This window comes from Mirounga leonina, unplaced genomic scaffold, assembly GCF_011800145.1.
Source record: "Mirounga leonina isolate KUSES-001 unplaced genomic scaffold, KU_Mleo_1.0 Mir_127, whole genome shotgun sequence".
Lineage (NCBI taxonomy): Eukaryota > Metazoa > Chordata > Mammalia > Carnivora > Phocidae > Mirounga > Mirounga leonina.
In genome coordinates, this window is record NW_023270316.1 from 72,631,395 (window position 1) to 72,656,588 (window position 25,194).

At 47.3% G+C, this 25,194-nt stretch overlaps 1 protein-coding gene across 1 annotated transcript in view; it reads left to right on the forward strand.

Annotated features, from left to right (window-relative positions):
* Positions 1-24,526, forward strand: part of FLT1 (fms related receptor tyrosine kinase 1) — a 174,246-nt gene extending 149,720 nt beyond the window's left edge. The window contains exons 21-30 of the mRNA XM_035003626.1: positions 3,090-3,246; positions 3,673-3,770; positions 4,476-4,598; positions 6,149-6,260; positions 7,798-7,897; positions 13,563-13,668; positions 13,934-14,076; positions 16,351-16,435; positions 18,386-18,480; positions 21,757-24,526. Coding sequence (XP_034859517.1) covers positions 3,090-3,246; positions 3,673-3,770; positions 4,476-4,598; positions 6,149-6,260; positions 7,798-7,897; positions 13,563-13,668; positions 13,934-14,076; positions 16,351-16,435; positions 18,386-18,480; positions 21,757-21,958 — 1,221 coding nt within the window. The 3' untranslated portion in view covers positions 21,959-24,526. The remainder of the gene's footprint in view (positions 1-3,089; positions 3,247-3,672; positions 3,771-4,475; positions 4,599-6,148; positions 6,261-7,797; positions 7,898-13,562; positions 13,669-13,933; positions 14,077-16,350; positions 16,436-18,385; positions 18,481-21,756) is intronic.
* The last annotated feature ends 668 nt before the right edge of the window (positions 24,527-25,194 follow it).

The window sequence follows — 25,194 nt, forward strand, 5'->3', positions numbered from 1 at the left end:
TTTAATGGAGGAGAAGGTTTAATAAAATTTCACCAGTGTGACCCATCCTACCAGTGTTGTGTCCTTCTCTGGGCCGGAGCGGCTTGGAGAGCAATGACTCAACATTATTACCTGATAATCAGCAGTGTTGGTGATGAGTCTATATAGTGTGGTGATTAAACACACAGACTCCAGAATCAGACATCCTGGGTTTAAATCCTGTCTCTGTCACTCAAAATCTGGGACCTTGGGCAAGCTACTCAATCTCTTGGTCTCAGTTCCTTCCTTTATTAAATGGAGGTAAAAACAGAACCAAACTCATGGCATTGTTGAGAGAATCCCATTTTTCACTGAGCTAAGCACTCCAGAAATGTTAACTATCCTTGTCATTATTGACCCACCGAGAGAGAAGGACTGGGAGAGTCCAACTTAATGCCACTCATCTATACAACCTGTATGATGGATAAAGTGCCGCACATCCAAGAATTATGCCCATCTGTTACATGGACAAGAGTATTCACAGGACATACAAATAAGAACCACTGGACAGCTGGTCAATTCTCTCATCCCTTCAACTTTGACCCAACCAAAGACACAGGTGGTCTACCAGACTTGGAAACATATATGCGAGAACATGTTGTCTCCAATTTTAAACCATGCCCTCCAAGAGTTAGAACCTTGAAGCTGAAGGGGCACATGACTGGCTCAGTCAGTAGAGCATGCGACTCTTTATCTCAGGGTCCTGAGTTCAAGCCCATGTTGAGGGTAGAGATAACTTAAAAAAAAAAAAAAAAAAGAATCTTGAATCTGGAAAGGACCTTGTGTTCAGCTAGTTCACTCTCTCACGTTATAGATGAGCCCAGAAAAGTCAAGTAAGTGATTGGCTTAAGGACACTCCCTTACTCAGAGGTGAAGTCTGGAAGAAAAGAGCCCCGCTCTCTTGACAGCCCTTGCAAACCCTTCTGTGCATTATGCTGGATAAGGAAAGCAGGGTGGGGTCGGGAGGGGGGAGAAACCATAAGAAAAAGGGGAAAGTGGTGGCCCGGGTTGGGAGCAGTGCAAAGTCCCTTCAGTCCTGAAATCCTGGACTTGCTTCAAGAAGAACCAAGGCGGCAGCATAGCCCAGGGACCTGGGCAGGATGGAACGTTTGGGTTCGTGCGTCCTTTGTTTAGAAAGCTTGCTTCCTTCTCTGGCTATATTTAATGATTCGCCTCCCTGTTGGTGGAGCTCAGTGTTTTCATGGAAAACACATGGCTGTATTTCATATTTGGAACCTAAAGGAATATAAAGAGAAAGTGAAGGAAAAACCGAAAGGCTAAATAGAAATGGGATATTCCGTTTTCCAAATAAATGCAGCAAGATCTCTCAATCCTATTTGTAATAAATGCACGGCCTTCTGCCAGAGTCCCGAAAGTTCCATACATCTACCTTTATTTAACAGTGGTAGTTACCAATAAGCAAAGCTGAACAGAGCATTGATTGAGAGTCAAGGAAAGAATGAGGGAGCTTGAGTTATGGCCCCTGCAGATGTGTCTGGGGCTGTGACCACTGGGAGGATGAGGAAGAAGGTGGCCCGGGGAGCAGAGAGCATGGATTGTCATGGGCTGAGCCGTGAGCAGACCTGTCGAGCACTTTCCTCCCCACACCCTTGCCAGTGCCTTTTCCCTGCTGCCTTGTGGCCTGAGCAGGGGCCTTGTGGAAAATCCAATTCCAGGCCCCAACTGAGCAGAACCAACTCTAACTGCCTCTGGGAGACACAGTAACAAAGCATTATAGTTTACCTCTTCTCAGGTAGGTCACCTGGGGTGCCAGTGGGGGTCTGCCCTGTGGCCTGTCTGCCCCACTGCAGGGCTCCTGCGGGGCTCCTGTCAGCAGGCAGGAGGCTGGTACCCCCCAGCCTGAGTCTGTCCCGCTGTCCCTGCTGGGGCTCCCTCCGCTGTCCTCTGCTTACTCCCACTGCGCCCTCTAGTGGAAGGATCTCTCCTGATTTGTGACACGTCTAGGAAAAGCCAAGCAAGGACGTGGAGCCTGGTTAGTCCCGCACTGCCTCGCGCCGTGCAGGTGCATCAGGGGATACCACTGAGCCCCAGTCCCTGTCAGCCCCTTCCTCAGTACTGCCAGCTAGCATGACTGAGCCCAGGTCCATGCTCCACCAGCACGGAGTCACGAAGCCACTGGGCGCACCAAATTTGTAGTGTCGCCGTTATTAGGTGAATTACCAAAGATGATAAAAATCTTTTCCGGTTCCACACGAACACCCAGAACCAACACCTCCTTTCCTGAGAGGCCAAACATAATAAGATGGAGCTTTCCCAGTGAGGAAAATGAAACCCAAAAAAGGAGGTAATTTGCCCAATATCACATAGTTAATGAAAGAGCCAGATTATACACCAGGGCTTGGATGCCCAGCCCAGGATGAAAGGCCTTTTCTGCCCTTATTAGGATTAAACTGGACCTTTGTTTTGAATGGAGGGGAGACAAAGAAATGTTCGTGTTCCCTCCTTCCTCAAAGAAACCAGAGAAATCAATAAGTATGGCCTTCTCTCCTTACTCACAGGGATTATGCCAAGTGAAGCCCCAAGTCCACTAGGGATTTGTCTCTCTTATTCAGATCATCTTTCACAAGATGGTGTGTGGTATGGAAAAAATGGTAAAAGGCATGGCCTGGAGCTGGCCAAACCTGGGTTCAAGCGTTGCCATTTACTACTTGCCTATGACTTTTATTACTCGCCTCCGCCGGACCTATTTCTTCATGTATCAGCAAGAACTACTTCATCAAATTGTTACAAAGACTAAATGAGAAACTGTACCTAAGAGTCTTAATACACTGGCTCACACCAAGCAAGCGCTCAGTGAATACCAGCGACTGTTAACATTTCTTTATCCTACCTAACATGCTATCTCAAAACCCACCCGAAAGCCGAACAGACTCCAGAACCCCATGAAGAGCCAGGCACCTGAGCACCATGGGGCTCTTGCCACCAATTTACCACCCGTTTTGTGCAATGACATTCTCCCAACTCAGGCACCTGCCCACATGAGGGATTAGTTTCCCTCATCGCTGTTCTGAAACTCTCTTTCCTCTGTGTCCTTCTCGGTCGGTTCAAAGGATGCGGCATTACACATGGAGCCTAAGAAAGAAAAAATGGAGCCCGACCTGGAGCAAGACAAGAAACCAAGACTAGATAGTGTCACCAGCAGCGAGAGCTTTGCGAGCTCCGGGTTTCAGGAAGATAAAAGTCTGAGCGATGTTGAGGAAGAGGAGGGTAGGTATTAATTCCTTCCTGTCCTCGCAGTCTGAGATATTTTTACAACATACTGTGCATCTCTGACATTTTTTTCTTATTTATCACCCTAATAAACATCCGTGGGAGACTTGAAGGGTAATGTCCTGAGGAGATAAGATTTGAATTAAGATTATTTACAGAGTTACTAATTTTGACAGGGAACTGTGCAATTGTCTCCCCTCAGGGCTTTTTGTCCAAATGGATCACCCCCCACCCCCATGCCTGGGTAGAATGGGCTGGAGGCCTGGAAAAATCTCTGATGTTCATTTTGAAACTCCAATGCTCTCGAAAATGAACTCTGATCTACTTGTTGGTTTTATGTTTTGCTAACATTGTTCCAATAAACTGGGATTTGGTGGAATAATAAGAGTCATTACAAACAGTTATGGTTTTAATGCTTTCCAGATTCTGATGATTTCTACAAGCAGCCCATCACTATGGAAGATCTGATTTCTTACAGTTTCCAAGTGGCCAGAGGCATGGAGTTTTTGTCTTCCAGAAAGGTCAGCCTTGTCTTTTACTGCTTTCCTTCTTTGCCAAGCCTGGACACGTGGGTGTTATGTGGACTCACCTTCACTCTAAATCCATCCTTCCTAGTATTTGCTTATACTTACATAGAGTAAACATCACACCAAATGCCTTAATTTGTCCCGATAGGATGGAGGAGCATCGGATACCGATGAGTAGAACTGGATTCTAGGGGAGAACCTCACCAGATTTCAAACTAGACAAACCTGGTGACCATTCTCCACATTGCCCTCTGGCATATTTTCAAAACTGGCCAGAATCTCAGAATACACAACTTCTCCAGAGAGCTTCTGTTAATTCATCCATGTGGAGTGCTCCACGAAACCAGATCATGATCTGACCTTGGCAGCTCAGGATTAAAGGCCGGAGGTGGGGGGAGTGGGGTGTTGCTCACGGGAGACATCAGTGCCAACTTGGTTTACCAGGTTGCTGTCCTGCCCAAAGGTGGCAAAGCGGACTTGCGGCATTTCTTGGCTTTTGGGCCTCGGGGGGCCTATATTTATAAAGAAATGCCTTCGTGTTTGTGGTCACCCCATGGGCTTTGGAAGTCGCTTCCTTCATGTAAAGGAAGCATGTGAAATGGATCCTCCAATTGAGAGGAATAAGGACACTGAAAAGGCACAGGGAAATGGTGGGTTGAATTAAGGAAATGTATTGATGATGCTAATGTTTCATTCTAGTGCATTCATCGGGACCTGGCAGCAAGAAATATTCTTTTATCTGAGAACAATGTGGTGAAGATTTGTGATTTTGGCCTTGCCCGGGATATTTATAAGAACCCCGATTATGTAAGAAAAGGAGATGTAAGTCGGTGCTATGTTTCTTTGACTCATTTATACCCTGTCATCTTTAAACCTTAGACCAAAGCCCTTGGTAAATATTTACACACTCCCCGAAAACCATCATGTGCTTTCTGTGAAGACGAGCAGCCCGGATGGGCTGTATACCAGAGAGCCCTTGTGTGGGGCTCAGAAAGACCCCCATCTCCTGTTCTGTTCTTTCCCCCATTGCTGGCTTGGTACCTGTCCTTTTGGGCAGCACTGCCAGAGCCTGCTAACCTGAGAAATGTTCCGCGGGGGCCTGGGAAGACCGTATCATCGCCTCCCTTTGACTCCTGCGGGAGTTCCCTGTACCGCTGGAAAGAACAGCCTGGACTCTTTCCCTCAAATAAACCCTGGTGATTGATTCAGCAGGTGTGGATATCTCAGGAAAGCGGGGGGAGGGGATCAACCTTATCTCGCTGACCAGGAAATGGCTTACCTCCCATGCCTGCCTTCCCGCCTAGCATCTCCCTGCTGGCTCCCACTGGCTTCTCTTCCCTGCTTGTTTTTGAACAGTGTTATTTTGCACCTTTGTGGGTGACCTCCTGTGTCCTCTCTTCTCCAGCCGGAGGGCTGAAGCTGGGTCTGGGTTCTGACGATTACTCTGGGAGCAGTTCTCACACTTGAGCAAGCACACACATCACCTGGAGGGCTTGTTAAACTCTAATTTACTGAGCTCCCCCCCCCCCACCCCCACCGAGATTCTGATGCAGGGAGTCTGGGGGCGGGGGCCTGAGAATCTGCCTTTCTAACGAGTTTCTAAGTGCTGCAGATACAGCTGCCCCCAGGACTAGACTTTGGGAACCACTGCCCCACAGTCTCTTTTTATAAAAGGAGAACAACAAACCTTCCTCGGGAGCGCAAATTTGCGAAGTCTGTCCCTATTTTCTGTCATCTCTGTCTCTTCTGGCCTCTCCTACTTCTGTCTCTCTCTCTCTCTCAATCCGTGATCCCATACTTCCTGTCAAATCCCATCCATCTGCAGGGCAAGGCCTAACCCACTGGGACTCCTGCTCTCTGAAGAGAAGGAAGATTTCTCTGCACACTGGAAAACCAGCCAAATGGTCTCCTAAATGCTATCTATCACCTTCCTTCCTTCCAGTGCCTTTGCCTACTCCCCTGATCCAGTGACTTTTAAAATTCTTTTTTACATAGCAAGGCCTTTCAAAATCCTCCTCCTTCCACACCAAAAACCAAAACCCTGAAAATCATCGATTTTTCAGGATGTGTCCTAATTCAGATCATCCTTTTCCAGGACCTTGTAGAGCTCACGCCTTTTGGGGGAGAAGGGCTTCTTCCAGAGTTCTGGAGGGAGGACATGCAGGATACGTGGGAGGGGCTCACCAGACAGTGACTGCCCTCTCTTTTAGTGTGACACTGTTATAAGGGTTTCCTCCATTTTAGGAAACCATAGCTGCTCTAGGAAATGATTTGTGGGCCAAGTGTTATCTGGGAGGGGAGCCCATGGGCCTTGGGTGGAACATGCTTTGTTTTCCAGTCCTTCTGCTCAAGGACCCCCTGCCCTTTTCTAGACTCGACTTCCTCTGAAGTGGATGGCTCCCGAATCTATCTTCGACAAAATCTACAGCACCAAGAGTGACGTGTGGTCTTATGGAGTACTGCTGTGGGAAATCTTCTCCCTAGGTAAATCTGGGGGGAAGGAAGGGATCAAATACATGGCCCAGAACCAAAAGTCTGCATCCTCTGTCGAGTGTCCTCCGGATAGACCTACCCTTGAGATCAGCCTCTAAAAGACGCCTGTGTCCTTGTAGAAGCTCACATGAGGAACAGTGCACGCATGTGTGCCCTGTATTGGAAGGATGCTCTGTACCAACACGCACGGGGCGGGGTGGGGGGGGGGGGCACGCCAGCATCACATTAGCCAGTCTGACTACTTTCTCTCTCCTTTGTGCCTTCTCCTAATTCCTCAAACTCCCCAATTCCTAACGCCCTGCCCCTTCCCTCTCTGCATCACCCTCCCCCCAGAATTTCTCCAGAAAGGCCCCCGCAAGCACAGCTCGACGGGCGTCGGTGTTAGAAACCGGCTCCAGCTCGGATATTAGCCCAGTTAGCCCCAGACGCTGGTTTACATAGGATGAACAATGGGAACACCGGTTGTATTTATCCTGCTTCCAATAACATCCACGATGGGTGGCTAGAAGCCCTGTTCAAGGCCCCAGGCCCACAGATGTGCACAGAGCCCACATCTGCACGCAGACACACACTGATGCTGCGAGGCCTCCCAAGCGTGGGGTCTAGCCAACAGTCTTTTGGACTTTGCCAAAAATTTGCCTTGCAGAGCAAATAAAAGTCACCCAGTAACATCCCTGGTTTCCTGTAATGTGTGAAAACCATTCCCCTGCTTTCGATGACAGGCACCTGTTGCTTCCAGTCCTTGAAAGCAGCTTGGCGTCGGCAGTGGCCCTACGGTGACACGGTGCCAGAGCCGCACGCCTCCCAGCTGCTTCCTAACAGCAGCAAGCACTAGAAAGTGCAGACAAATGCGGAGACGAGATCCGAGGTCTGCAACAGGGCAGGTCGGGAGGCCTTAGCCGCCCCGGGCTCCAGCCAAGCATCCCCCTCACAGGAAAGGTTACGTGGGTCTCCTGGATGGGAAACTGGGTGGAAGGCAGAGTCTGGGCCCCTCTTGGGCGCACTCCCCGTTCAGCCTCACTCCAGAGCTCAAGGCCCCCTTTCCCTCGGGTCCCTCACAGCAGCCAGTCCTCCAGTTCTGTGAGGCATTTACAAGAACGTAGGGAAGTAAAGCATTCTCATGGAGGTGTGAATGATCCATGAGTATCTGATTCCAGGTCCACTGGCGTCTTAAAAAGAATCTCAGTCACCCCAGGTAGGAGTCTCTAACGACGGGCTTTCTTTAGAGTTCCTTGTATGGAGAGAGGAACCCCCTGCAGAGGACACCCCTTCTCCTGAGGTGGGAATGGCCTGTGGGCATCGGACACCCAGCACCACAGGACCGACCAGGCAAGCCTGCGCTGCTGGAGGGGATCTGCTGAGCCTCTCCGCAGCTGGTACTGGCTGTGGATATCCATTCCCATCACTGTGGACTTGGGACTAAGACATCAGTCTAAAGGGAGGAGGCAAACACGGACTCGCTCCCCCGTGGTCTTCCGCACCCCAAAACCGTGATGTACCCTGTGCTTCCGCATGCTGTCTCCTGCAGGTGGGTCTCCATACCCAGGTGTGCAAATGGATGAGGACTTCTGCAGCCGCCTGAAGGAAGGCATGAGGATGAGGGCCCCTGAATACGCAACTCCTGAAATGTGAGCCCCCAACTTCCTCCCTTCCCCACCCGACCTCGGTCTTCCCACCAGCACACCTCCAAAAGGGGAACGTCCTGCCGATGATGTTCAGCCCCTCTTGGGCCCAGCTGTGCTGGGACTATTTTCTGGAAGTGGGACACATTATCCCTGACCCATGCCTCCCTATTTCCCCTCTTGAGCACGGACATGCTTTTCAAGGCCATTAGCTGGAACTGAAGTTAGAAATTGAGCTTCTAGGTATGAATGCCAGCACACTGAACAGACCACCCAGGCACTGAATGCAAGACCTTGTCCTCCTTCACAAAGTGGGAGCCAAATGAGCTAAGCAGCCGCAGGGATGAAGGGCTAAAAGCCGCTATGGACCAGCCAGTCCTCCATTCACTCTACAGACCCATGACGGGGGCGGTTCATGTGGAATTCAGGGGAAGAGGTGTGGGAGAGGAAAAGGGGCATCTCCCGAAGGAAGTAGTAATCCTACTCCCCAGAAGGGTCCATGGGCATCAAGACTTCTCGAGACTCATTTTGGGAATTGGCAGCTGTGTGGAGCTTTTTCTTGAGGTGGATCCCTGCTGAGGATCCTAGGACTCTAGGCTCCACGGGAAGGCGTCCTCCATCATGCAAATGCTTGCTGGCCTCCCTCAGACACTCTGTTTCCCTGAAGCTTTGTGGAGGTTTTGAACTTTGAGGCCTAAGCAGGAATGTGATGACACTTGGAGTTCTGTCGAGCTGCTGACGAGGACTCGGACCTCCCCAGGGCGGCACCACCTTTCCTGAACTGGCAGGCGGCCCTCCCTGTGCTACCCACACAATGGGGTCTTGTCAGAAGCCCTGGGATGGCCTTTGGGGAGGAGTCAGAGGGAATGAAGGAAGCATGGGCTTGGCCAAAGTGCAAGGTTGCTGTCTTTTTCCTTCACCATCTGGAGACGAGGCTAGGTCAGAGCCCGGACGAGGGTGGGAGACTCGGGCCCGTGAAGGCAGCGCTGGGGAAGAGCAGGAGTGCAGAAAGGAGCTAGGTGCACCTGTCCTTGTCGGGCCTGTGTGGGGTCTGGTCAGGGAAGTCCGGAGACCTTGAGGCAGGGCCCCTTTCGGAGAGCTGGGAACGGAGCTAGAGTAACCCCCAGGATGACATTTGGGCTGTGGAGTGTGGAAGGCATTGAGAGTTTTAATCGCTTGCCTCCTTTTGCTTGGTGGAGAGGGGCAACAGCTGGGAGATCTGGTGTAAAAGGAGATTACTTCGCACTTCACGGTTTCCTAAGTGTATCCCCCCAACAGTTTCAGCTAAAGCTCGAGGGGCGGGCAGACAGATGTTATAATTCGAATGTGAGGAGTAATGAAACTAATCCTCTCAAAAGTGAAGTGATGTGTCCTCCGTCAACTAAGTAGCAGAGGAGACGTTTAGAAGCCTGTCTTTTGGACTGATTTCCCTAGATCACAGGGCTGTTAAATTATAGATACACCCACATTCCTAATATGTCCACTCATGCTTTGAATAGTTCTTCCACTTTTCATATACTCTGACAATCACGGGGCACCTGGGTGGCTCAGACGGTTAAGCGTCTGCCTTCAGCTCAGGTCATGATCCCAGGGTCCTGGGATCGAGCCCCGCATCAGGCTCCCTGCTCAGCGAGGAGTCTGCTTCTCCCTCTGCCCTTCAGCTCCTGTTCGCTCTCTGTCTCTCTCTCAAGTAAATCAGTCAATCAAACAATCAATCAATCTTAAAAAAAAATCTGACAATCACAAGACTAGTTCTCAACTACTAATCATAATAATTGCTGTCATTACTAAGTAACGCTTAATATTTATTAACTAAACAGTTATTTAGTGCTTAAGTGCCAGGTGCTGTTTTAAGTGCCTTTTAACCCATACTAACTTACCTAGTGCTCATCACAACCCTATAAAGTAGGTACAATTATTAACGCCATTTTACAGGTGAGAAAACCGAGGCACAGAACATCTAAGTGATCCGCGACACTGCTAGTAAGTTTGTCTGAGCCCGGAGTCCACAACACCAGGCCACATACCTGCAGGGTCTGTTCTAGTCCAAAAGGACGCTAGAGGTACAAAGTCATATCAGCTTTGGACTGAAAACCCCCTTGGACTTTATCAAAGCTTCTTCACGTTAACCACTCCCAGGAAACCCTTGTATCCCACGCAGCCTGTAGACAGAAGGATGGTTCCTCAATGCTGGGGAGTTCTAGAAATGGTGAAAAGCAGCGGCTTTGTGGAATGTATGTTCAGAAGCCTGGAATCCAAACGTTCAGCCATTCTCAAGCATTCGAGAGCTGGTGGAGAATTGCCTTCTTGTTTGCTCCACAGCGGGAAGGCCTGGGTGGAGGACAAAGTGCAGCTCTTGGAACTGGCCTCTGTGACCTGAACTTGGCCTAAAGTGGCATGCACTTGGGGGCTTGGGTGATAGCTTGAAAAGGAAGCCCTTCCCACAGCTGGTTTCAAGGAGGGCTGTTGGGGTGGGTGCAGCTGGTGTCTCTTTACTGTGTTCAACCTGTTTACTTAGTGATGTAAACTGTTCAACCCTGAGTGGCTGGTTCCTCGCCCAGGGCCTGTTTAATCAGATGTCTTTCAATAAGGAAATAAGCAATGAATGTTTTGATGTTTTTTTTCTTTTCCTTTGGTGTTTGCGGAGATGATTTTGCATTGGATTTTAGGCAAGAGGAATGGAAACTAGAAATCGGAAACCAAGAGTCAAAATAAAAACAGCAAGTAGTTGTAGGTGGTCCCTTTTGCTAGTATGGGCAGAGAGAAGCCAGGGTGAGTCCTGCTCACAGCGGCTTTTGGCTCAGCAGGGAAAGGGTGCTGGCTGAGAGAAGCCGGGGCCCCCAACAGGACCACCCCCCCTTTTGTGGCTGGTTCAAGCCAGGCTACCTTTTATACATTATCAGCGTATATACATTGAATGTCCTTCCAACAGCCTCCAAGACTGCTCATTGCTAGAGCTGCCTTGGATGAGCAGGCCTCAGGGTGGTAGGATGGAAGCGGGCCAGCCTTCATCACACCACAGCCAGCGCATCGGGGGTGTGGGACCACGGGCTTCGTCCAGTGACCTCCTGTCTCCTTGGTAAACGTTTTTGCACCCAGCTCAAAAAATCAGTAAAACGTGTAAGCTTCAAGTGAGCGCCACGTAGGATTGTGCAGACTGGGCCACTTCAGACCTCTGGCCACTAGCAAGCTGGGCCAGGTTGCCTGACCGGAGCAAGTGCCTGGAGCCCTCGCTCTGAGGCTGGTGGTCAGGGATAGTCAGGGACGTGGGCCCTGCAGCCCCTGTCCTAGGTCTCCCAGACAGCGGGGACAATGGCCCCAAGTTGGAGAGCCCGGGCTCCTCTCCTCACTCCGAGTTTCCTGTGTGTCTGCGCATTGAGCCTCGGTAGGGTGGTCCTTGACATTGGCCTTCACAGCTCTTGGGACCCGTTGAGGCCCACCACACCCCCTGGGAGTTAAGTAAAATAGGTACAGTAGAGGAGATACACGGGTGGGAGGGAACCAGAATCGTCTTCTGAGAAAAGCCTTGATCCATCAGTCTGGACAAAGTCAGGAGAATCTGTGATTCAGACAAGTGATCTTTATGAGCTCCAGGCCCTTAATCAAAGACTTAGGATATGTGCTCACTGGGTACTCAGAACCTCAACTTCACCATCCAACTATTCGGGGAGCTTGCTTTTGAAGACCAGTACCCACGGAGGGTGTCTGAAGACCACATGGGGCCACCCCTCCCCTGGGGACCAGAGGAGACACACCCCCAACCACTGTTTCTTGCCTCTCAGAATTGTTTTTTCTGAGTGGTACTTTTGCTCTTCAGGCTTTGGTTGAAAGGCAAGGTACAAGACAGTCCCATGAAGTCATTATTTCCTAGATGGAAATTACACTGTTGAGAGGCGTCTAGGACAGCTTCCTTTTGGATTTCAGTTCTAGGAATAGCCGTGCTTCTTCCAAGTAACTGGTCTGTTTTTAACTTTTGCCTTATGTGCATCACGTAATTGATTATCCCTTCTTTTCACCAGCTGCCTGGGAGTTTAGAGCCCCGCCTCCATCCAACCGCTGAGAGTCAGGATGCACATTTTGCAGATTAGCTTTGCCTGTGCTTTTGCCTTTTTTTATTCTCCCTTCCCCCGATATGCTTTTCTCTTTTCATAACCTTCCTATATTCCTGCTGTCTCTGTTGGTCACCTCGTCTGTCCTTTGAAACAAATAGGGAGTTCCTTCAGAGACACTGGGAGCAGCTGGGGCAGACTGAAAGCACGGGTCTAAGAAGTGCAAGGGGGGGGGGGGGGCGCCTGGGTGGCTCAGTTGGATAAGAGACTGCCTTCGGCTCGGGTCATGGTCCTGGAGTCCCGGGATCAAGTCCCACATCGAGCTCCGTGCTCGGCAGGGAGTCTGCTTCTCCCTCTGACCCTCTTCCCTCTCGTGCTCTCTGTCTCTCATGCTCTCTCTCATTCTCTCTCTCTCAAATAAATAAATAAATAAATCTAAACAAAAAACAAAAAAGAAGTGGCAGGGGGGTGGCGGGGTTCTCAGGCTTTTTTCAGGTCTGGGTTAGGAACACCCAGGTCCCAGCACTACAAGTAATGCCTGCAATGTGGCTTAGGACTTGATGGAAGGAGCCTTGCTATCTCTTCCCAGAGACCAGCCTGACTGCCTTATCAAATAATTGAGTACTTGTATGGCAGGCCCTGAGCTAGGTGGAGGGGCACGGAGATGTGGTCCCTGCCCACATGGCACTAACAGCCGGGTTCTGATCCAGTTCCAAATTCTGAGGCCATTCAGACTTTGTTCCTACTTGGTCAGAGTCCTTCTCTAGTCCAGATGATCTTCTGAGAGAAGAGATTGCTTACAGTAAACATCTCTTGAGAACAAAGAGCCCAAGGAGAGTAAATCTGTAAGCCAGTGTGTGTACAGACCCCTGGCGTGTGTTCTTCTTGGGGGAGGGGGGCAGGGTTTGGGGGGAGGGGGCAGGCAGAGACCTGCATCCCCTCATCCCCTCAGGATCAAGGGAAGAGCCCCAAACCTTTCCATCTCCAAGGTCAGAGGAGAAGAATCATAGAGGAAGCCTGTTGACATTTAAGGATGAGATTAAGACAAACGTTTTCATACCCAGAAGCCCAGCCTGTACCTAGTGCCTTGAGAGGGGTGGGAGTCCAGTTTGTAATGGCGGCTTTGAAATCCTGGGGCTGGCAGAGGGAGAGGGGGTCAGCCACATGCAGGAAACCTGCACGCAGCCCAAGGAACAACCCACGCTACACAAACACTCTCACCTTTTGGAAGGGACCGGAGTCCTGTACACAATGCTTTCTCTACCCTGCTGAGCTCAATCATGGAACCGTGGGGCCCTGGACATACCACATGCGTCTTAAGAAGCCTGAGTCGATTTTTTTTTTTTTTACAGCCTGAGAATATAACTACTACAAACAATTCACCCATGGATATTTGTGTCTATGAGACCTTTTACCTTTAAGGGACATTGCCCTGCTTTTGACAGTGAGGGGAGGAGCTCTAAACTGCATACCTAAGAGCAAGTCAACAGCGGGGCGAGGCTTCCTTTTCCAGGAGCCCTGCTTTATTCAAGAAGAGCTCCATCACTTTGCTGATGCATGTGGGGCAATTTACACGATTACCACTGGTCTCCAGCTAGTTCTGTTGTGCTTTCACCCAACAGCTATCAGATCATGTTGCATTGCTGGCACAAAGACCCAAAAGAAAGGCCAAGATTTGCAGAACTTGTGGAAAAACTAGGCGACTTGTTGCAAGCCAATGTACAACAGGTAAAGCTGAATTTATCTCGGATATCGGAAGACCCAAATGCCTTTGAATATAAGTCAAGGGGGTGCTTTGTTTGTTTTAAGAGCTATTAACAGCAGAGATTAGCAGTTAAACGTGTGTGTGTGTGCGCGCAGAGTGCAGATGCACGATTATCTTCCCAAAACACAACAAAGATTGTGGAAATGACACAGTTGAAGCTGACACGTTTCACAGACATGGGTTAAAATAGAGATTTGTACAATTAGAGCTCTATCTTTGGTATTTTAGGACGGTAAAGACTATATCCCACTAAATGCCATACTGACAGGAAATAGTGGGTTTACATACTCATCTCCTGCCTTCTCTGATGACTTCTTCAAGGAAGATACTTCAGCTCCAAAGTTTAACTCAGGAAGTTCTGATAATGTCAGGTAAGATTTCTTTCTTTCCCTAGGCTTGTATTATAAAATTTTCAAACATTAAAAAAAAGTCTACCTCCTAAATTCAACCATAGTTAACATTTTGCCCTATTTTGTCTCTATTGTATACACTCTATGTGTATTTTTTTTTCTTTTTGCTGAACCAATTGAAAGAGACTTAAGGCATTATAACATTCTACCCCTAAATCTTGTAAGAAGGTCATTCTCCTGTGTTACCACATCAAAATTATCACACCAAAGAAATTGATAGTTCCTCAATATTATTAAATATTCACCTTTCCATAAGTTCTCCAAATGTCTTTTATACCTTAAGAAAAAAACAAAAGACAAACACAGGATCCAATCAAGAATAACACATTGCATTTTCTTTTATTCTAAGATACTCCTACATCTTTTTCTCCCCCCCAATACCTTTTCTTTTTGTAAGGCCTTAGATAAAACAAACCTTTTTTTTCTTACTTGACACACTAACCTCTGTCTCATCACTGCAGAAGAAGTTGGAGAAGGGATAAGGGGAAAACATATTGACTGAGTGCCTCTACTGGGTGCTAGTGGGGTGGGAATCAGCTCTTGACTACTAATGGTTACATGTTTATCACACATGTTCATCACTAACAGTTATACATGTATTAACACGTCATTCCTGGTGGTTAGACATGCATCCCACATAAGTCCTAACAGTTACATATGGATGTTCATCGCTGCTGATGGTTCCATGTGCATCATACACACTCGGTACTAATGGGCACACAGACATGCGCTGTGTGTAGTCTGGCCCTGTGTAGGCTCTTTGTGGACATCAATTCCTTTAATGCTCAAAACAATACTATACAGTAGGTATTATTATTCCTGTTCCACAAATGGGGACATTAGGCTCCATGGGAGATAGCTTGCCAAAAATGGTGTGTCTGGAAAGTGGCAGATTGGAGTTTGTAACCTAGGTATTTTGATACTCCCTCCATGCCATTAGAATGATTTTTAGGATCTTTAGACTATCCTGTGGGCCTTCTAGCATCTTTATCTGCAGAAGGCACAACCCTACAGCTTTGGCCTCAGTTCAGCCAGGGGAGGCATGGCTAAGGGTTGGGACAGTCTGAAAAGACTGACAGCCTTCTCTGACAGGCCTAGAAGTCCAGTGGCCAGCCCGGATTTGTGGTCATGGGCTATAGGTCAGTGGCACTGCTCACAGTTCACAACCAGCCCAGGAGGCTGAAACAGATGAATCACCCCCATTTTTTTTTTTAAGCTAGGAAAAGTAGCTGGGATTGGACACATTAGCAGTATCTGATTGTATCTCTGATACATGATACATGTATCAACACACCACTGAGTCACCTTTTTTTTTTTTTTAAGAAAACTAGCTGGGATTCACCCATTTGAATGAATCACCTTTTATTTTTTTTAAGGAAAAAAAAAAATCACCGAATTTTTTAAGATTAAAAAAATCACCCATTGAATCACCCTCCCCCCCCCCCTTTTTTTTTAAAGAAAGCTAGCTGGGATTGAACACATTAGCAATATCTGATTGTATCAGAGATGGGGGAGGGAAATTGTCAGTTTTTGGGCCTTTACAGGATGCTGCTGAGCCTTAGGCCAATAAAAAGCTTATCTAAGAAATTGGGCCTTGCAAGTGATGATAGGGTTTCAGACTAAGAAACTCAGTCTATAGGTGAACTCGCCTTAGGAGGAACCATATGGTGGAGATCTCTGCCAGCCTTCCTAATGGATCATCAACAATAGGTCAGTAGGTAAAGGGAAAACACAAAAATACTACCCATTTCTCCCAATCTGGAATCCAAGAGCAGAATATACAGAACTAGCCATTAAATCAGCTGTGTGACCTTGCGAGGTCATTTCCTTGGTCTCCTCGCATCCTTTGAGAAGTAGGCAGCTATACATTATCAAGTCATATCCCTTCTCTGGGCATCATCTCTCTCCTTTGTAAGGGAGGGTGTTTAGACCACATGAGGATTCAGGTTTCTTCTAGGCCTGACATTTCTCCAATTCCACAAGGGACTAGAAGCCCAACCACTGAGGAGTCTCTCAAGGGTCCCTCTGGGGTTTTGCTCAAAACTATGCAGTGTGGATGAACAACCATGGGAGGATCCTTAGGGGGAACACAGCAAGAGACCTTCAGCCTCAGGAGCCAGGGATTCCTTTGGTACTTTTGTTCGCCTCAGCTGGGATACAGTGCCCATAGTCTCCCAACTAATAAAAGCTGGATTCATTTTCCTGTCTTGATTATTCTTTCTGCTTCTTCATCAGATACGTAAATGCTTTCAATTTCATGAGTCTGGAGAGAATCAAAACCTTTGAAGAACTTTCACCAAACACCACCTCTATCTTTGATGTAAGTAATGGAATTCACCTACTCAAGGCACCCTGGCAGGACCCTTTGCCGGACTCTATCCAAACACAAACTCCAATAGTCTGGTGGCTCTCAGTCCATGGGGGTCAGTAATTAGTGGCTGAAATGACAATTTCGGGGGACTGACAACAAGACTTAGCTATACAGAGCTAATAGGTAATTCTGAAGTTTGACAATGACCTCGAATTCACTCCAGGGTCCACATCTTCACCTGGTCATAGTTTAGTCCCTTAGGAAACTTCATTGTGTGTTTCTAAGCTTCTTGGCTATCAATGATGGAATCCTGCTTCCAGATTAATGGAGGAACTCAAAGCTGTGAGTGGCTGGGTCTTCATGATATAACAGAAAGCTCTCCCTTAAGAATAGCCTTGAGGGGGCACCTGGGTGGCTCAGTTGTTAAGCGTCTGCCTTCAGCTCAGGTCATGGTCCCGGGGTCCTGGGATCAAGCCCTGCATTGGGCTCCCTGCTCGGCGGGAAGCCTACTTCTCCCTCTCCCATTCCCCCTGCTTGTGTTCCCTCTTTTGCTATGTATCTGTCAAATAAATAAATAAAATCTTAAAAAAAAAAAAAAAAAAAAAAGAATAGCCTTGAGGTCCTGAGAGAAGTCTACCCAGGCCTTATGCTCCTTCCCACTGAGATTATAGAAGCTGGACAGCCATGGTCCTACCCAGCCACACTGGGAGAAGCAATCCAGTACAGCCCGGCAAACACAGGGCCTTACCCAGCTGTCTCTCTGAAGCTCTGGGACATGAGGTTGAGAGAGTAAGGGGAGGAGGGGGAGGGCTGGGCAAGAGTGCCCTTCTGCTAGCTAGCCCCTGACAGAGTGTGATCTCCAGGTAAGCACCGTGGCCACTAAGCGGGCTAGAAATGCCAAATCTCAGGACCTGTCCATACTCACTGAGTCAGACTTTGCCCTGTCACAAGGTCCCCAGGGGACTGATGTGCACAATAAAGTTTGAGGAGCACTGGTAATGCTCAGATCCCATAAAAGGGCCGGAAAACCAACCAGTGTGAAGGTGATGACCACAAACACTGTGACTTGATACCCAGCACAGTCATCATTTAAAAAGCACCAAAAGCTTTTCAAACACACTAAAGAGGAAAAGATGACTGGAACACTTAAAAGCATTACAACTAGCCACAGAATACCAAAGTAAAATAGCTGGAAATTTTGTTTTACTTAGTAAGCTGGTTTTAAGTCCTAGGAAGTGATACTGAGCAAAACATGGAAGATTTCTGTCCACCTTAACCCTCCCCAGCCCGATACAGTGGGGCCACAACAGCTTCTTTGCTCGCTTAGGTTTGCTTACTGATGAGTAAGGACATGAACACAGCCCCGTCAGAGACTCAAAGGACAGAGGAACAAAGTGTGGAATCCACACACTGGGAAGGCTGTATTAACAGAGTAAGGAGGAGCCTGCATGAAACTCCATGCTAAAGCTGAACCAAGGAGAAAATGGAATTGTTGCAAACCATGACCATGGAGGGCCTGAGAATGCCATAGGATCCACAAGAAAGAAAATTCAACCAGGTCTTTATAATTTCGTGAAATCTTTGCATCTTATGTATGGCCCCCAAATACTCACAGATAGCAGTCATCTGCCAAAATTAGTTTTAGTAGATGTATGCAATCATTTGCATAAAAGTTTACTATAAAAAAATGCTCACCTGTTACCTGCAGCTTCCCCTTTTGTTTAAAAGGTATTTTTTTCACCTTCAGGAAGAAGGACCTCAAAGTCACAGGGAATAATAGGCATTTTTTGCAACTGACAAAATTTAGGTTTGCCCATATGGAGAACATGCTTGGTCTTAATAGGCAGGTGAGGACAGAGCTTGGAGTGACTTCGGATGTGCATCCCAATATCATGCCCCAGACTCGTGGGCCCGTCTGGGTCAGGCAAGAAGTATAACCTGTTTCCTTCCTCCCACCAGGATTACCAGGTGGACAGTAACACTCTGATGGCCTCCCCCTTGCTGAAGCGCTTCACCTGGGCTGAGAGCAAACCCAAGGCCTCCGTGAAGATTGAGTAAGGAAGCTGGGGGTCTTTGATCAACTGATCGAGGGGTGTGAAGGAAGATGCTGGGGAAAACTCAATGGGGACAGTTGAGGGCCACTCGGCCTCCTGAACTACAGTGTTCAGGTTTTGCAGAAAAGCACTTTTTGTCCTCCCAAGGGCAAGAAGGAGGGTATAAAAATCAGAGAGATGAGCACCAAGTGCTGAGAAGGAAGCCTGGGATTTGAGAAGTAGAAACATGCAGAAAATTCTAGCAGGGACAGGCAGTCCAAACACATGAAGCACAGCGCCTCAGCTGGACGGAGTCTGATATGCCCAAGTGTGAGCAGTGCATAAGTCAGATGGAGACACGCTTACGGGGGCAGGGAGGGCAGCTCGCCCGTGATCATACCCTGGGCTTGCCAGCATTTGTACGGGAAGGCGCACGGTCCTGTTTTCCCGTCCTAAGATGTGCCATCCCGAGAAGCCAACCCTTCCAAGAGAAGGCTTGTGTCCTGTTGGCTCCTGGCCCTCCTCCCTCCCTACAGTGGCCATCGGCAAGTGCTGTTGGAATAACCTAGGCCCCAGCGTTTTTCTCCACTGGCCCTGCTACCACTTCAGCTTCTCTGTGCTGGTCTCTGCCTGGGGACCGTGCTGGGCAGGCGAAGGCTGGGCTGATCTGTCAGGCATTCCCACCTTTCCTGATTCAAACGCCTGCCCATCTCACCCAAAGGCAGAACATGCTCCTCTTTCCTCTAAATCAGGGGTCAGCAGACTTTTTCTTCAAGAGCCACATAGAAAACAACTATTCAGGGCGCCTGGGGGGCTCAGTCAGTTAAGCATCTGCCTTTGCTCAGGTCATGGTCCCAGGGTCCTGGGATCGAGCCCCGTGTCGGGCTCCCTGCTCAGCAGAGAGTCTCCTGCTCCTTCTGCTCATTCTCTCTCTCTCTAGTAAATAAGATCTTTAAAAACAAAACAAAACAACTACTCAACTCTGCCACTGTAGGATAAAAGCGGCCATCACCAATATATAAACAAGGAGGTGGGGCTGTGTTCCAGTAAACCTTACAGAAACAGACGGCCGTGGCCAACGAGCACGGGAAAAGATGCTTAAGGTCGTTAGTCATCAGGGAAACACAAATCAAAACCATAACGACATACCACTTCGTACCCACTAGGATGGCTAGAACCAAAAGGTTAGCATTGACAAGGAGGTGGAGAAATCCTAAGCCTGTGTGTTGCTGTAGGAATGTAAAATGGCACGGTCACTTTGGGAAACAGGATAGCAGTTCTTCAAAGGTTAAATAGCGTTACTCTAAAACCCAGCAATTCCACTCCTTCGGTACATACCCAACAGCACAAAAACTGATGTCCACACAAAAGCTTATTCATGAATGTTCATAGCAGCATCGTTAATAATAACCCCAAAACAAGCCAACGGTCCTTCAATTGATGAGTTGATAAAATGCAGTATACCCATACAATCAAATATTATTTGCCAATAAAAAAGTACGAAGTACTGATATATGCTACAACATGGACAAACCTTGAAAAACATTTTTAAGTGAACGAAGCCAGTCACAACAGACTACATAGCATATGATTCCATTTACGTGAAATGCCAGCAATAGGCCACTCTATATATTTATTCTATAAATAAAAGTCGGTCGGTGGTTGTCTAGGGCTGGGGGTGGGACGTGTGGGGGAGATGGGTAACTGGCTATACTAGTGGGTATGGGTTTTGCGGAGTGAGGAAAATGTCCTAAAATTGATTGTGTTGATGGTTGCACCATCTGCGAATATACTAAAAACCATTCAGCTGGACACCTTAAACAGGTGAACGTATCTCAATAAAAATGGAGGAAAAAAAAAAAAAGAACGAAACCAAGCAGGTTTTCAGCCCATAGCATGTGCTTTGCTGACCTTGATCTGAGTCCAAAGGTGGGCCCAAATGCCTCTAAGTGATAGAGTGAGCACAATTTAACAACCACGAGTGAGTCTGAAGGGGAGGCACACTGCCAGGCAAACATCTTCATACTTGTTTCCTTTTAACATGAGCACCATGATGGTACCAGAGCTGAGTCCCCTCAGAGGGTAGAGGATTAGGGGACCCTCACAAAGAAGACGTGTATAAGGGAGGAAAGAAAGTAGGCTACCAACAACCTTTTGTTTCCTATTTTGGAAGACTTAATCTAGATCTCTGTGAAGGAAAGCCATAATCTCGCCCTCGACTCTGAGATTAAAAATATAGAAAATGCTTGACGTGTTTAGTCCATGAGCCAATCGAAGTAATATGGTAGCACATGAGGTTTTCTCGTTCTCATCCCAGCTATGAAGAAACAAACAAATATGAAAGGACAAGAGAAGCTTTTCTTTCCTGTGTATCTGTCTCAGGCTGGATGTAACATATAGAACCAGAAACAAGTTTCTTCTCCTTGAGCCATAACAAGTTTTCTAGAACACAAACATGATAGGGAAACAACTGTAACTGACCTGTTTGTCTGAAGCTTTATTCGTTTCTTGAGGCTGTTGTAACACATCCCCACAAAGTTAGTGGCTTAGACCAGGAGAGATTTATTCTCTTGTAGTTCTGGGGGCCAGCAGTCCAAAATCAAGGTGTTGGCAGAGCCGCAATCCCTCTGGAGGATCTGAGGGAGAATCCATTCATCACCCTTCCCGGCTCCCGGTGTCTCTGGGCCTTCCTTGGCTTGTGGCCGTGTCTCCCTGCTCCACCTTCAACCACCGCCTCCTGTGTGTGGGTGTGAATCTCCGTCTGCCTCTCTTATAAGGATACGTGTGATTGTATTTAGGGCCCACCTGGGCAATTCAGGCTAAGCTCCTCCTCTGAAGATCCTTAGCTTGATCACCCGGCTTGCCACATGAGGCAATATTCAGTCTTTTGCCGAAGTGCTATTTGCAGGTTCCAGGGATTTGAGATCTATGTATTTTGGAGGCGGGAGCGGTTTTCAGCCTACCCCAGTAGCTAACCGGCCCAAGAGCAGGGGAGGGCCATACCCGTCTTGGAGTTATTTTCCACCCGGCGTTATGGATTTGCAGTATCTATTCATACCCAGTCCACGCCCCGGCCAGAGAAGGCATCTTTCTGCCTGGTGCCACCGGGCCGATAGCAGAGAAGCAGCGTGAGGCTCTAGAACAAAGAGTCTGTGAGCTGAGATTGAGATGGGATTCAATAACCATCAGCTCTAGAACAGTTACGAGCAAAGGCCTAACAGGAAAGAGTGGACCTGTTTGTTTTCGAGAAATCAATTTTGTGTATATGATTTTTTTTTTTTCCTTTTCTCTCTTTAGCTTGAGAGTAACCAGTAAAAGTAAGGAGTCGGGGCTTTCTGACCTCACGCGGCCTGCTTTCTGCCATTCCGGGTGTGGGCATATCAACAGAGGCAGGCGCAGATTTACGTATGACAACTCAGAGCTGGAAAAGAAGATTTCGTGCTGCTCTCCTCCCCCAGACTACAACTCGGTGGTCTTATACTCCACCCCGCCTGTCTAAAGTTTGACACATCGCCTTCTTTCTAGAACCACACAAGTATTTATGCCCCCTGAAAACTAGCTGCTTCTGCCAGTATGACACATATATAAATGTACACCTTTACCTTTCCACAGGAGCAAGCTGCCTTTTGTGATTTTTTAATAGTGCTTTTTTTTTTTTTTCTTTTTGACTAACAAGAATGTAACCCCAGATAGAGTAATAGTGACAAGTGAAAAACACCACTGGTAAATCCTCACATTATTCAGTGTGTTAGAGAAACCCTTTCTAAGCCCAATGACTTACCTGCTCCTACCCCTGAGACCACAGGGCATTTGATGATTCAGGAGACACACTGACCCCACCGTGCAGTGTGGACTCATGGGGCCAGCCACCGGCACCCGGGAACCAGGAGGCAACCAGCCCTAAGCCGGCCTGTGCAATGTCTCTGGGGTCCTCTAGCAGATGTGGCATGGAAGGAGGAGAAGGAAAGAAGGGAGAAAGGTAGCAGAGAGTAAACAGGATGGAGCACTGGAGAGAAGAATTTGTGCTGTCCCATATGGGAAGGGAGTAGGAAAAGCCATGACAATGCTTCCAAACCCTGACCGAACCCGGTCCACATGGAAAATCCAGCCAGGGAGCAAATAGGACAGAAGGATGAGGGGACATTTTCTGGATTCCGGCAGGCAAGAAAAGGACAGACATATTTTTTTGGAACTACAAAACAAATTTTTAAAGTCTTAGCTATGGGACTGGATCTATGCCCATTCCCATATATGGCACATTTTTAAATTTCTAGCACTGAGCTTGGTGCTCAAATCTGAGCCGAGACTGTAGGCCCCTCTAGCAAGATACACTGCAAACTCACCCTGAGCTAAGCTGGCTCCACAGCATGATGGCCTCACACTTAACAGGTTGCTCAGAGTAAGCTAACTGGAACGAGTTTGGTCTATTAGGGTTACCTGTTGGGCTTTAAGCCACATGTTCAAAAATATTGTCAGATTCTATTTTGAGTCTTAATGTATAATCAAAACACTTCAAGTTTTTTACATTAACCTGTTTTGTACAGTTAGTTATAAAAGGAAGCTCTGAGGAGGATGAAAATGAGTCTTGCGGGGGGTTTCCTCTATGCCAAAACCAGGATAGATGGAGCAAAAAACAGGATGAACAGGGTGAAAACCCCATCTCTATACCAACCAAACCAACTCACTGAAACAGTTGGGACCCAAAGGATAGGAAGTCAATCATGTTTCCTTTTCAATGGGGATTCTACTATCTCATGCTAGTCTACTGGAAAGATGTGGAAGAACGTTAATCAATGTTTATTAAGCACTTTATGCTCCTTGAGAAAAAAGGTGATATGTAATTTATGCAAGATACTTTTAGAATTGGGACTCAGGATATTAGTTAATGAGCCATCAAGAGGAGAAAAGCCTCTTTTCATTTGCTTTGGACCTTGCCATGGGTCTGAAGATGATGGAAATAGGGAGACAGGGTACACAAGGGTGCCGACTCTTCAGAGAGTCTACAGACTCTGGATCTCTCAACTGGCTCTGTTTGAAGCTATGTATTTAGGATGTATGCACCTTCTAAAGCCAGTCAAGGCTGGACAGGCAACAGTGAATTGCTGCTTCTGGTAGTAGAGTATGCTTCCCTTTATGCACGTAACTTAACTCTAGAACCTGAGATATAAGGAATCTTTGCTTCCTTCTCTGTGTGTCACACTCTGGTTTCAAGGTTCTTAGTATAAAGAGATGGGACAGTCAGCACATCCCAAGGGGGGCGGCGGGTGCTCCAGTGGTGGTTCTGCTGGGGAAGCCCCTGGCCGGCAGAGAAGCGAGGCAGGCCTCTCCACCAAGGGCCCAGTGCAAACAAAGTCAGGCCAGGGCCAGAAGAGGGGATGAGCTTTGTTCCTCCTCTTCTTTGCACGCACAAAAGCACCTGGAACAGCTGGCGATGGTATCAATCAGGTAACCAGAAGGAGGTTGAATAGGGAAAATTAAAAGAAGATGTCAATCAATTCTCTCATGCTTTCAAAACAGTAAGGATCCAGCAATGAGTGAAAACAGAAACCTTAACTACCCGTACCACATCTTGATTTCAATAATCCAATTCTGTATTGTTCAGAAACCTTAGTAATGCCATCTTTCCAAAAGAAAAACAAAACATGTACTAGAACTGTGTCAATTCAACTGCTTCAAAGACTCAGGTTTATAGCCTACACGAGTCCATCAGTCAACAATGGTTCCATCTAGAGTCTTAACACAAAGAAAAATGGAAGCTTGCAGGAATGAGTCTATCTAGTGGCAGAGTGCTTGCCACAGAATGGTTCATTTACCAGCCCTGAACATTTATTAAAAAGCACTGAAAATGAAAACACTAATTAACCGATGATATTATTAGAACCATTTGTCATTTATGACAAAAACAGCTGGCACTAACAAGTAAAGCAGCATTTCCTTTCAGGATTTGTGAGGCCATGTATGTGTAACACTGTGGGTGGAACAGGACTGAAACCATACGCAGGTCTATTATCTTGTTAGTCTAAGAAACGATGCTCAGACCTTAGTTTTAGCCCATGGAACAGATTTGTCCAAATCCTGAAAAATGTCACGTAGGTCTTCTAGCTGTGCCTTGTTTCCCAGCCTGTAAGTATGTCAAACCTGAAACAGATACTTGCCAGGCCCTTTTCATTCGTGAAAGGAGGAGCGCATCTTTGACCGACAGTGGTAGTAACTGTATGTGTATATACGTGTGTGTGTTTTGTGCGTAACTATTTAAGGAAACTGGAATTTTAAAGTTACTTTTATACATACCAAGAATATATGCTGCAGATATAAGTAAGACTTAATTTGGTCCTACATCTCTAGTCACTATGAATGTATTTTGTATGCTATCTTCATATAATAAAATTAACTTCCAAAAATATCTACTATTTTCTCCAATTTGCTTATACGTGAAAAAAGGGGTCTTGGGTTTCCTTGGGGGTGGAGGACTGGTGTTCTGAGGGATTTCATTATATACCAATTACGAAACATAGCACAAGAAAAATCAAGCAAGCAAAAAAAAAAAAAGAAAGAAAGAAAGAAAAGAAAAATCAAGCAAGCACTCTGCAGAGAGGGGCGAAGAGCTTTCTGTCCATGCCACAAGATGGCTGCTGTAAAGCATCAGTAAATCAAAACCAAACTCATACAAGGCACATCGCCGAGAAAACTAAACACTAAAATGAACACAATCAGAAGTAAAATGTACAGACTGAA